The sequence below is a fragment of the Priapulus caudatus genome, unplaced genomic scaffold (genome assembly GCF_000485595.1).
Source record: "Priapulus caudatus unplaced genomic scaffold, Priapulus_caudatus-5.0.1 Scaffold639, whole genome shotgun sequence".
Classification (NCBI taxonomy): Eukaryota; Metazoa; Priapulida; class Priapulimorpha; order Priapulimorphida; family Priapulidae; genus Priapulus; species Priapulus caudatus.
In genome coordinates this window covers 4,944-18,481 of record NW_014577700.1, presented here as the reverse complement: position 1 = coordinate 18,481, position 13,538 = coordinate 4,944, and the positions used below count along the sequence as shown (strand labels likewise).

The 13,538-nt window shown below is 47.6% G+C and overlaps 2 protein-coding genes across 6 annotated transcripts in view; one reads left to right on the top strand and one right to left on the bottom strand.

The window, feature by feature from the left end:
• LOC106812361 overlaps positions 1-4,216 on the top strand; it is a 7,965-nt gene extending 3,749 nt beyond the window's left edge. The window contains exons 5-6 of the mRNA XM_014816216.1: positions 116-4,000; positions 4,178-4,216. Of these exons, the coding sequence (XP_014671702.1) occupies positions 116-4,000; positions 4,178-4,216 (3,924 nt within the window). The remainder of the gene's footprint in view (positions 1-115; positions 4,001-4,177) is intronic.
• Positions 4,217-5,127: 911 nt separating this feature from the next.
• The window catches only part of LOC106812372, a 10,879-nt gene continuing 2,468 nt past the window's right edge, over positions 5,128-13,538 (bottom strand). Inside the window, exons 3-8 of one of the 5 annotated variants that reach the window (XM_014816228.1) lie at positions 13,356-13,412; positions 12,788-12,844; positions 10,583-10,654; positions 9,891-9,980; positions 9,637-9,731; positions 5,128-8,980 (exon numbers count right to left, since the gene is read on the bottom strand). In XM_014816228.1, coding sequence (XP_014671714.1) covers positions 8,870-8,980; positions 9,637-9,731; positions 9,891-9,980; positions 10,583-10,654; positions 12,788-12,844; positions 13,356-13,412 — 482 coding nt within the window. In that variant the 3' untranslated portion in view covers positions 5,128-8,869. The remainder of the gene's footprint in view (positions 8,981-9,636; positions 9,732-9,890; positions 9,981-10,582; positions 10,655-12,787; positions 12,845-13,355; positions 13,413-13,538) is intronic. The other 4 variants (XM_014816230.1, XM_014816229.1, XM_014816232.1 and 1 more) reach the window with 4 other exon arrangements.

The following is a 13,538-nucleotide window of genomic DNA, read 5'->3' as shown; positions in this document are numbered from 1 at the left end:
CGAATCTCGTGTATCTCGTGTGAACGCATTTTAACCGGACTTAGCATCAACTAAGTACGGTACCAGCTAAGCCGTGTATACACGCAGCTATACACAAACATCGCAATGTTTGCAGGTGTTCAACGAAGAGTCTCGCACGCTACTCCGTCACGTGATCCCCGCAGCAGACGAAAACCACAACTCCGCCGCCATCGACCTCATGACGTCACGCGGCGACGACGACGCGCGCGATCACGTGAACGAACCGGCGATCACGTGGTCGGACGATCACCGCGAAGCTGCACTGACCATCCCCGCGGCGGCGAGGTCGAGCGAGGAGGATGACCGGTCGGCGGCCGTCGGCCAGGCAGCGTGCGGGGCGTCGGCGACGGAGACGCACACGTGGTGCGTGAAGTCAGGCGTGTCTCTGTACGACCTGGCGATGACGTACGCTCGTGAGGCACATCTCTCTACCGGCGCAGCAGAGAACCAGCCGATCGCGGGCGCATCGTCGTTAGATGACGTCATAGTCACACAGCTAGAGAACGTGAGTGATCAACAGATAAACAACGTGAATGACCAACAGATGAACAACATAAATGATCGACAGATGAGCAACGTTGGTGATCAACAGATAAGCAATATGAGTGATCAACAGATGAACAACGCGAATGATCAACAGATGAACAATATGAATGATCAACAGATGAACAATGTAGGTGATCAACAAGTGAACAACGTAAGTGATCAACAAGTGAACAACGTAAGTGATCAACAAGTGAACAACGTAAGTGATCAACAAATGAACAACGTAGGTGATCAACAGATGAACAACGAAAGTGATCAACAGATGAACAACATGGTTGATCAACAGATGAACAACGATGGTGATCAACAGATAAACAATGTGAGCGATCACGATGCACACCACGTGACGGAACCACACCTGGACAACGCGACGGATACACAACTTGACCACGTAATGGAGTTACACCTGGATGACATGAAAAGTTCTCAGCCGGACATTGTGGGAGATTCACTGCTTGACATCGTCATGGAGTCACATCTAGACACCGCGGGACACACACAACTGGACACGGTGACAGAATTCCAGCAACACAGTGTCATCAAGTCGACCCACATGCAGCCAATGAGAGAGCATGAGCAGGGAGAAGCATTAACAGAACACGGGGCAGTGGAGGCAGCCGCCGGGGCAGCCTGCTCGACAGCCGACCACAGCATTCACACTGTACCCGACAGCGACGCCACGAGGGGGCGCAGTGATCGTCTCGTAGAGGGAGCACACGTAAGCGAAAAGGAACTTGCCGTTACCATGGCAGCGGTCGATGCACGGGATCGAGGGACGCTGATGAGGCAGAATCAGCAGGAGGTGACGCTAGACGGGCGTGAAACGCCGGCAGTGCCACTAGAGACTGGCACGTCGCGGAGAGATGACGACAGTCTAAAAACCAACGACTACGTTGTCGAACCGAAAGATGGCGGAGAAAATAAAATACAGGACGACGCAACATTCGATAACAACAAAGAGAAACAAAATGGCGGACACGAGTTACAGCAGACGACAGGCTCAACCGCCGAGCAGGGCGAGTTACAGCCGAAGACAAAGCCTCAAATCAGACGAGTTCTGAAGACAGTGATTACGACAAAACAGGAGTTTCTAGTGGTCAAAAAAATACAAAAGAAAAACAAAGCGCCCGTTGAGCAGGCGAGCTGTGATGACAAGAACTCCGTGGAAGCGAAAGCTGATCATCTGCATCTAGACGTTAAACCATCAGATAAGGAACTAGAACGAACGAATACGGTCTCAGACGCATGTAATACAGCGAGCGATGACAACACTAACCGAACGAAGTGGAATGACGTGGAGAACAGTGCCGAGACAGAAATATCAGGTGAGAACGAATCAGTGAGTTCATCACTAGATGTAATAAATGCATCACGTGAAGGTGACAGTTGTGATGAAGCAAACACCTGTGATCAGGTGGAAATAGACGTAGACGAGGTAAATAAGAATCAAATCATTTCCAGGGAACATTGCAATGCAGGAGAACTAACTACAACCCCACGGTTAGCGACCAGTGACAGTGATGCTGGAGCGTGCCCATCCAGTGAAGCAACAGCAGCGCCCCCTGCACACGTAGAAACAAAACACGACGAGATGGGATTGGAGAGATCAGACGATAAACAACAACACACGGTCGATGTCCGTCCTACATCTGATGCCCATAGTCAGCAACATGATGTGGAAGCAATAATGCAAGTGTCAACACAGCAGGCTGAGTGGCACGATAGCTGGACAGCGTCTCCTGCCACTGATAGCAGCAGCATAGAAAAAGACACCATACTCTGTCCCCAAGAAACACGCTACGATAACGTAAAAACGAAACCGGATGAACTGAATCGAGAACCAAAATCATCAGAGATCACAAAATCAACGGCGAAAGTATCACACGCAAGAAATGCACCCTATTGTAATATAGAAACAATGAGGTACGAGAATACAAAGGTCGGTGAAATTAATCAAATTCAAATCATTCCCAATGAACCTTACAATACAGAACAAACGTCTTCAACCGCCGGATCGGTGGTCAATAGTGATAGTGTACTTAGTCAACTCCAAGCGTGTTCATCAGGTAAATCAAGAGAGGCACCTTTAGAACATAAGGACACAGAACAGGAGACAGCCGGAGTGAAGACACTTCCAGCTGAATCAGGACATGCGGTCGATGTCTCTGAAGCCCTCAGTAACAAACACGACGATGACGCAATAACGCACGAATCAACACGACATATAGACTGGAACGATCCGCCAGCATCACTGCACGACCACGACCACGCTCACAGCTACAGCGACCGTGACGTAGAAACAGCCGCCGACAACAAAAGAATACGTCACCGCCGACGGTTGCACAGGCATGACGTCGGCCAGCAATACTCAGCCGTAAGTTACGACAATTCATCGGTGACCGACGACAAACACACACGAACCGACCCGCTAGTTCCACCAATGCTGCGAGGAGAAGAACAGGAAGAGGCAAGCCGCACAGAGCAGGAAACTTCCAGAAGTTCCACGGAGAAACAGGAAGGCGTGCTAGACAACCGAGTCCAGCGCGTGGCAGGAGAGAAGGAAGTGAACTCGATCGTGAAAACGGACAGCGAGTCTGTAACAACAACGATGGACAACGACAAGGATACAAGCATGGGCGTGGAAGCCCCGTCAATGACACAGAGCGCAGACGGCAAACAAGCGAGAGAGCTGCAGCAGAGGACTTCCAAAGGACAGCAAAAGACTTCAAGAGAACCGCAAAAGACTTTCAAAGGACCGCGAAAAACTTTCAAAGGACAGCAGCAGATTTTCAAGAGTTCTACAGAGATGCAGGAGGCCGAGCTCACTGATCATGCGCACGACCAGACGGTGGACAGGTATACCACCGACGCGAAACTAACAAATACTTCTGCAGACAAACAGGTGACGTCACGGCCTGACGTCATCGCAGCTCTTTCTGTTCAACCGGCGACGGCTGCAGTAGAAATAGCAAACAGGGACGGCGATGGTGACGCGCGAGGGAACAAACAAGCGCCATGCGATGTCCAACACATGGATAGCCGGGAAGCCGCGAACGTTACCAGACGTAAACAATCAATCACGCGCGCGTCTGCACCGCCAAAACCCTCCTCATCGGAAACGAGCAACCAGCCAGGAGCAGACGTTTCTGCCCACGCGCATGGGCGCCGCGCGAAACCGGATGTGACGACACGAGACGCTCGCCGACCTCCGGCAACGACTCGACGACGCGACACAAACCACGTGACTAACCCGGAAGCAGGCGAGGCAGAGGGCGCCACCGCGACCCGTGCAGCAACAGCAGCGAAACCCCGAAGATCCCGGAATAGACCTAAGCGGTTGACGGAAGAAGAGCGGCCATCGCAACATCAATATAAGAACAGCGGAGCGGGGAAGCCAGCTGGGGAGGGTGGCGGGGAGGGTGGACAGACGTCTGTGGGGAGGAGGAGGAGGACGAGGAAGAAGACACCTGCCACAAGGGAGGAGGGGGAGAGGGAGGGGAAGTCTCCTCCTCCTCCTCCTGCTGCTGCCGCAAGGCCGGAACCGCCGCGCAGGAGGAAGATCAAATACACGAAGACAATTCTCTACATAAACTCTGACTTCACGGAGAAGAAACAGCTGGTGAAGATCGGGGATCCTCGCAGTGGATGAGGGAGAGGGCAACCTCGCAGTGGATGAGGGAGAGGGCAACCTCGCAGTGGATGAGGGAGGGGGCAACCACTACCACCAGTGTAGCGATCACCACTGCTACATGAGTATGCTGCTCCGTGTTGCCACGCTCGCCACCTGTAGTAGACGAAGATTAGGGGACAAAATTGTAAAAAAAAATAAGTTCCGTGTCAAGATTTTTCCTGTAGGTCAAAGTATATCGATAGATAAGTATGGTTTACGCTAAATAAAAATTAGGTGTAATAGTTTATAAATAAAGATGAGGTCTATAGGTGAAGATTTGGTCTATTAGTCTATAGATAAAGGTGTTCTATAGGTAAAAATATGGTCTCAATATCTATAGATATGGTCTATAGGTAAATATATGGTATTATATTTATAGATATGTTCTATAGGTAGAGATACAGTCTATTGGTAAAGAAACAAATGGTCTACGTACATATTATTATTGTCGGGAACACATACTACTGTCGTTATACGTTGTGTTCAGACATTCTGATGAAATAATGAATCGATCTTCTGTTATTCCGGTGCATATAGTCAAGGTTTGTAATCGTTCGTCGTCGTCGATACTCACGCGCATATAAACCAAACACACACACGCGCGCACGCACACACGTACGCTGCCGCCCCACCCACCCACACGCACGCACACACGTACGCTGCCCCCCCCCACCCACACGCACGCACGCACATACACACAGGCGCGCGTGAACACCGACCGCGATGCCTGTTTCTCTCGTCTACCACGCTAGGATGAAAATGTTAAAACTCTAGTAATAAATAACTACGAGCAGTATCTCTCTTCATCTGTCATCTGTCATCTGTCATCGTCAAACGACGTGTGCGTCACAATAAGACGATAACAAATAAATAAATAAACGGGCGCGCGGTTCGATTTTTAGTGAATTTTTATTCCGATTATAATTAATTGATGTCATTGACACAAGTATTTAGTGTCGTACACATGCTTGCTCGCTGACACATCACCATCAGCACCAGGTATACCTGACGAGTAAAGCTACAGCTATCTATCTGCTGCTAATAACCAGCGCCAATAATAAACGCGACTACGCATGCGCAATAACGGCGCGACCACAAAACGTCGGCCGCGTTAAATCATCGTCGGCAAAATAAACAAACATGGCGGAGACTAATCAAGTGCAAACAATACCGAGTGGCTGAGTAGCGGGGATCATCTCCGTAGCTAGAGCTCCTAACAACGGATGACGATGAGCGGCGGGGCAGACGCGTGCGCGTGCAAGGCGGTACTGGTAACTGTTGCTGCTAGAGCTCCTAACAACAGATGACGATGAGTCGTGAAGATACAGAGCTTCACACCGCATTACCAGCATCGCCAGCGCTTACACGACACAGCCACGACAGACTCAGTTGACGCTATCTCAGCTTTAGCTATATAACTCCCTCTATATTTCACTACGCGGTTTCAATATCGATGTTCAAATTTCAACACAAAGTGTACGCATGATTTTCAAAACATTAACCTTTTTATAGAATTCGGACACGCACTTCCCTTACATCATCAACACCATGCCGTGAAGCATCGACCGGAAGTCACGACCACGTGACGCGCGACCATTGTTCACAACCCGATGACGTCACGGCAGAGTGACGCGGGCAGGTGGGCGGTGTAACGCCGGGGTTAGCTCGACCGATAACCCACCCTCTCCCGCGCGGGGGAGGAGGGGGAGGTGACGGAGCGTGCGGGATGACATGTGACTCATGTAGCCAGTGACAACGACACATGAGAACAACGCGACATGTATCTAAACGTGAACAACAACGATTTAAAAAATATCACTAGTAACCTGTCTAAAAAAAATCCCAAAGAAAGGCAACCGACTATGTATATAATATACTTTCTGAAATAGATTACAAAAGCACAACAATACTGCGGTCCATCCGTCGCTGTATTTATACATAAAACTACGCACCTACGCACTACGAGGCATTCAAACAAATCATGAATATATACCTATTAACATCTGGTTAAAGAATCGTATATATAGGAGTTGATAGCTGTGATCACGAACACACAACCCGGGCGTCACATGCGTTGCCATAGCGACAGACAGTAAGCAGGTAACACGTTGACGATGCATTTAGCGTCACATCCCATCACGAGCTACACACAACCAACCGTACGGCCATTTATAAGCTATTAATGTAGCTAAAGATGCGTTATTCGTATTACGTGATAATAGTAAGTAAGTAAGACATCGTCATGACTACAGACAGACGTAAGGCTCGTCTACCGACACTTCGTCTTGGACAGGTTCTCTCTCTCTCTCTCGCGGACAACCAGCGTTTGGTGTCTCCTTCTCCTTCACCTTCCTGCTAACCGTACAGTAGTCACAACATCGCAACACCAAGTCACGTCACACTACAACACCAGGGGGCGCCTCTGCCAGCATGACGATTAGCATGGACAGACGATAATAATATATATATATATATATATATATATATATATATTAGAAAAGTCCCATCCGATGAATACTAGAATAATTGCGTTAGAATAGTTTCCCGCTCCATAGATTTACCATCTCTCTAACATCGGCGACCCCCCCCCCCCACCACACACACTCTGTTTTATACTCTCCAAATGTGAGAGCAATGAAGACGAAGAAAAAAATACTCGATATAGATATATATTGATAGATTTACTTATTTGCGGCCCGATACGTCATCATCATCAACACGCTCGCATGCACGTGATTCCATCGTGATTGTTATTCTAAATGTGAAAACTATGTCGTAAATAGAAGTCGACGGTATACATATAAGACAAGCTGAAGAACGATCTCAAAATGTCGCATCTTCAACTGCAAGCTGTTACTACCCCCACCCCACCCTCCACCCGTTCTTCACAACCCGCGTGTCATTAAAAAACGTTGCTCTTGTAAACCTTCATTCACAACTCTCGCGAGACAGTCGCTCTCTCTCCCACCCTCTCTCTATCTCTCTCTCTCTCTTTCTCTCTGGCGCGCGCGCTCTCGCTAAACCGCAAAACTAGAAGGAAGTACTAAAAACACGACGTCTTGCAAAAATACATCAGAGCCAGACAGTCGAGGCAAAGAACCTGCGAGAGAGTAAAACCGCGCAGACGCGTGTAACCACGGGCGACATCGCGCCGACACAACCCTGCGTATAGCATCAAAGCGTACATCAGAACAGAACAGCGCTCGCTCGATATACATTATACATGCACCATAATTCTCATCGTTGCCTGAAATGCTATCCAGAAAACCCTAGCAGAGACACAGCGATAGCAAAATCCTTTCAAAATAGTACGGTCGGGGAGAATATAATATAATAATAAAATGCTTATGCATAATATGAATATATATATATATATATACGGCATAAATATTATATTCTCTCCTAATACAATTGCCGGTTTGACTATGCATCGATAAACCACATGTAACACCGTGCTTCACCCACCCGTGTAGCAAGCCTCACCCACCCGTGTAGCAAGCCTCACCCACCCGTGTAGCAAGCCTCACCCACCCCGTGTAGCAAGCCTCACCCACCCGTGTAGCAAGCCTGCAAGCAACGCGAGAAACCAACAGAGAGACGAACTACGATCATGACAGAGGCATACGATCATCGTAGACGCTACCCAAACATGATTACTGGCTTTTCGGAAAAAAGACAGAACAGGGACAGATTTACATATTTCATCCTCCTGCCCCGTTACTGTACCCTGGCCTACATTCTTGCCTCCACACCTACAACCGGCACCACTAGCGTTACCGCACGCCCTACTAATTAACTACAGTACCGACAGCTAAGTAAATAATTAATTAATAACAAGTGCTCTTACGAAGCGGACAAGCGAGAAAGATGGCAACCATTCTGTCACACAGACTAATAAAAAAAGCCCACCCGTGTTGGCTACTAGATTCCTAAGCCTGGTGCATCATTATTTTAGAATCCAGGATCAATGCCTTTCACACGAGTGGAGGGCTGATATATCATATAACCCATGGCATGCTAGTAGTCACCGACGACCACTACATTACAAGCAGACGTGTGAGCATGCCTACACACGTGCACCGCTCCTACATTTAAAAACAGCTCTCGTAAAATATAAACTCAAAATGCGAGCGCGAAACATTTTAAAATCTGTTTGACTACGGCAACTTTCACGTCATGCATCCTTGTCTCTCTTTACCCGCAGATTTTCCGGCCGATTATCCATCCACCCTGTTTCACGAACGGACACAGAAAGCTAGTTACTAAGCGTTGACGTCACACTGGGAATGACATACACGAGTTGAAAGAGAACCGATGGCAGTGTGCAAATTCCTCCATCAAAGCTTCGACTGCTCACGCACGCTGAGCGCTTACATTCCGCCAAAAACACGCTCTCCCCTCGTCGCGCCGCGAAATTACAGACGATTCGGCAGGTGGCAGCACTAGTCTGTCTGGTGTGCGTCATTGGCAAGTAATTTTGCGATATCGAGATTTACCGCCGAGCTGGTGGATTAGAGTGTCGAATCGGCACCACTTCCTTGACATTTATCTGCGAATGTTGACAACGGATCGTGTGAGATGCTCCCAACGTTGATTCGCATGAAAACCACCGTACCGCTATCGTAGGCTACTCTATTCGTCCTTGTGTTTGTCCTTCTTTTTGCCCTTGAGGAAGGATGGTGTGCGGAATCCCTTCTTCTTCTTCTTCTTCTTCTCCTTCTCTCCCAGCTTGGTCGGTGACCCCTAAAACATCATCGATGACATCATAGTAGCAATGTAAATCGTTGCAAAAAACAAAAGCAGTTGTGTATGTAAATTCGTTTTCACCGGGAATCATCAGTCTGGGTTAATCTAACAAGATAAAATGATTAAATGATGAATCACGGATATAATGCTTTACCACAGACTTAGTGTTTAACCTTGTATTTAATGATGACCATGGATTTAATTATTTATCCCAGGCGTAGTGATTAACCTCAGATTCTAGAAATTAGGAATTAAATCATGAATTTAATGATTAATAAAGGTTTGAATAATTTACAACAGATTTTAGAGTTGACTGCAGATATAATGATCAATTCCTAGTAATTAGTTATCAGACAGTTTAGCATAATGATTTACAATAGATTTGAGGATAAAGCCTTTAATTAAGAATTAACCATAGATTTAATCAACACCCATATTTAAGGCTTAACCACCAATTTAAGAGTTAAGCACAGATTTAATCAACCACCCACATATAAAGATAAACCACCAATTTAAGAATTAACTGCAGATTGAAGAGTTAACGCTAGATTTAATCAACCACCCACATAAAAGTAGGAACCACCGATTTAAGAATTAAGTGCAGATTTGAAGATTAACCGCAGGTTTGGTGGCAGTGTGCGCCGGCCCCTCACCTCTCTACTGCTCCTGCCGGACACCTCTCCACTGTCGGTCGACCTCATAGTCGCTGACTTATCCTTCACATCGTCTCCTTCGTCCACTGGCTCTCCTGAAACCACCAGCGACCAACACACGCATGTAGCGAAGCACGCACGCAACGACGACACAATCGCTACGCGAACGCGAGATCATACGAGACGCGGAGCATCTATCGTGCAGCCGGTGGCGCCATCTACCGACTGGTGGCGCCATCTACGGCGCTACTTACTCGACGACTTCTTCTTGGTGGTTCGCGCGGACTGCGTGCGACGTACGCCGATGTCGTCGTCATCGTCAACGACGGCGGATTTTCCCGCGTCTGTAGATTTCATGCGAGCAGCAGCGAAAAAACACGAAACATTGACATGCAAAAAAACCAAAAGAAAGACGTGCAACTAGAGAAATTACGTCAGCTATTACAGTCGGGTGCGGGGCAGGTCGGGGGGGGGGGTTAATTAAGTCTAACGACCTAACGTGCAAACGTACGGAGACATTATTCTCGAGAAAACGGCAGTGAATAAAATCATAGGCTATCATCCAAGCATCGAAGCTCTCTTAACTTGTACCACAGGAGGGGGGGGTCACCTACGCTTCACAGCACCTAGAATTCTTCTTCTCGCACAGCCGACAAACAAAGAAAACACCGAGGAATAAAAGCCCCACTTTTAATTCGTAAATCGAACAGATAATTTCGAAGCTGCGATTTGAAATTCGTGTGACGGGCAGCAGCAGCAGCAGCAGCAGCAGCAGCAGCAGCAGCAGCAGCAGCAGCAGCAGCAGCAGCAGCAGCAGCAGCAGCAGTAGCAGCAGCAGTAGCAGCAGCAGCAGCAGCAGCGACGACAGACGGACGGACAAATGGACCCGCCGCCTGAAGGAGAGCTACGCTACGCGCGATTGGTCTGACGTCAGACTAACACTCACGCTGTGGCGTACGCTCGGACATCGGCCGATCGCGACTCAGCGTGGGAGCAGGGGTGTCCGGCGCTCCAGCCCCTGAAACGTGCAGACGTGCAAGTGCAGTGACGAGGGAGGGGGCAGGAAAGAGGTGAAGGAGACAGGTATACACGCATGCAGACTATCACGCTCATACGACATGCAGTAAACAATGAAACAAATGATAAGGACAGCGGCGTATTTCATGCGACAATGTGATCGTACAGGAGGTGATTAGGATGGAAGATGGAAGATGGAAGGTACTGATAACAACCTACAGAGTGATAACGAATCATTACAATCATGCAGAAATAATTAATAATTATTAGCAGACTACTTATAACATGCAGATATCAAACGCAAAATTTACTTAACAAGAGCCGCAGAGCGTCTGGGCTCATCTGAGGTCTGTTGCTACGGTTATAAACGTAACATTTAAGTCGTCCGTAGTGACACCTTTGTTAGGCGCAGATATGCAGATACGCAGTTGCGTACACATCATTTCAGCAACCTTCTGCATTCTGCATACCTCCCAAATCCCATTGGTTGATACAAATCGCGTGCCTGAAACTCCTGTTTTATGGTGCATTGTGACCCTAACCCTAACCCTAACCCTATTTAAAAACATAATAATTTAATTGTAAAAATTATTTGTTGTTATGAAATTGTTGTAAATAAATCATGTAAATATTTGCCTTAATTGGAAAGAAATAGTTAAATGGATAAAGATAGAAAAATACAGAAAACAGGTAAATAATAAAAAATCTGATTGGATTCGATCCAAGGACCTTTGAGCCGTAATCCTGTGCTGTAGCCGTTGGGCTATCCAGACATATTGGCTTTCCAGATTATGGATGTGCCATGAATATGAGAACACTGTGACATCATTGAGGCAGTTCAGGAATCCATGTTTAAAATCCTCTTGAGGGTCAAAAGGTTATCAGACACTTACTCTTCGCACGTCAGTGGAAAGCACATTTCATGGTCCTTTCAATAAAGTGATAAAAGATGGTAGGTCAGCTCTGAAACAAAAAAGTTTTTCACTCTGTCCGTTAGCCCATGTCCTCAGAAAATGTCTGATATCTGACCTTTCCCCCCTGCCCTTTGACCTGTGACCTCCAATTTCGCACTGGTGATGGGTTTCCTGCCCATCACACTATACACCGAATATTAAGAGCATAGGTCCCGAGCCGTTAAGATTTGTGCCGCAATTCCGTATTTCCTCCTATACCTTAAGTTAAGGGGTAAATATTCCCCTCCGTTTACACATCTTGACCTTTGACCACCAAATTTGTCATCCTGAATCCTTTTCACGACCCCCCCCCACCCGACGTCCCTAATATCGTGACCGTACGTTGAGCGGTTAAGATTTGTGCCCAACTGTTGACAGACGGACGGACGCACGGACGCACGCACGCGAACAATCATGCGATTCTACAAGCTGCATCTGACTACGTCAGATGAGCTAAAAACCGAATATTTAGACAAAGAATTTGTCGAGTTCTCCACGTCCCTGTACAATAGTTGCAACATAACCCTCCCTTGCAACATAAGCTCACGAATCCCATACTCCTTCAGCAAACACGTCAGATGACCAGTAGTCCATCGTTGCTCTCGTTCTTGATGAGCCCATAGAAAGAGCGCGACGTTGCCGATACAACTACTACTAGTCGTTACTGCTGCTGCGTATCTTATCAGGAGTCGACGGGAGAAGCTAGAACTAACGCGGCGGCTTCTTTGCACAACGTCGCCATCTGGTGTTGTAACTCCACAGCATAATAGCACCGCAGCTCTCTCTACTGTTGTTGAATAAACATACGGCGCAAGCACGCGCAGAACTAGTTTGTTCTTGCGATTAGTGCGGTAGGGTTAGTACGCATCCACACAACCCCCCCACGAGCGTGCGCGTGGGTGGGTGGAGCTGGATTAGTAAGCATCCACACAACCCTCCACGAGCGTGCGCGTGAGTGGGTGGAGCTGGTTAGTAAACATCCACACAACCCCCCCACGAGCGTGCGCGTGGGTGGGTGGAGCTGGATTAGTAAGCATCCACACAACCCTCCACGAGCGTGCGCGTGAGTGGGTGGAGCTGGTTAGTAAACATCCACACAACCCCCCCACGAGCCGCGGAGCATGGGTGGGTGGAGCTGGGTTAGTGTGAGTATGGCATGCTCGTACACACACCATACTAACCATCGTTCACGCAGATTATGACTTGTGAGGAAACGACGTGAGCTCTCCCGGACCCGCCTAGAACGTGGAAGAGAAAACACACGCACACACACACCCGTGTGTTTCAGAGCTGATGCTAATACTGCACTCACTCACTCACTCACTTGTTTGTTTGTTTGTCTGTTTGTCTGTTCTGTTTGTTTGTCTGTTCTGTTTAAGGCACGTTCACCACAGGTACGGAAAATGTGCGAACAGATTGAGATCTAGGATTTCTTGATACAAGTAATAATATATCCTATAATCAGGTTCCATTATTTACAAACACGTTGGTCAACCAACTGGTCAACACGTTGTGTTCATAATGTCAGAATTAGCAGCAGGAGTGCATATATTCCTGTGGGAGTGAGGACTATGCCATGGAAAACTATAAGTATTCCATGTCCACCTGTCCATGAGATGGAACAAGTTCTAGTCTAAACAGAAGATCACGTGTCGTGTAGCGTAAAGGAATCACTGTCTATACGGAGATGGTTTATATGTCAGATTGATGAAGGTCACGATCAGGTCATCAGTATTTACACATAAATACCTTCATCAGATCCTGGAGACTGATCTTCCTCTGCCTTCAGACTTGAATCCATCAGATCTACACGAACAGAGAGAATAAAGTAACAACTCATAATGACGCAGGCAGCAACGGGAATAACCCTCTGCACTATATATATATACCAGTACACACACACACACATACACACACACACACACACACACA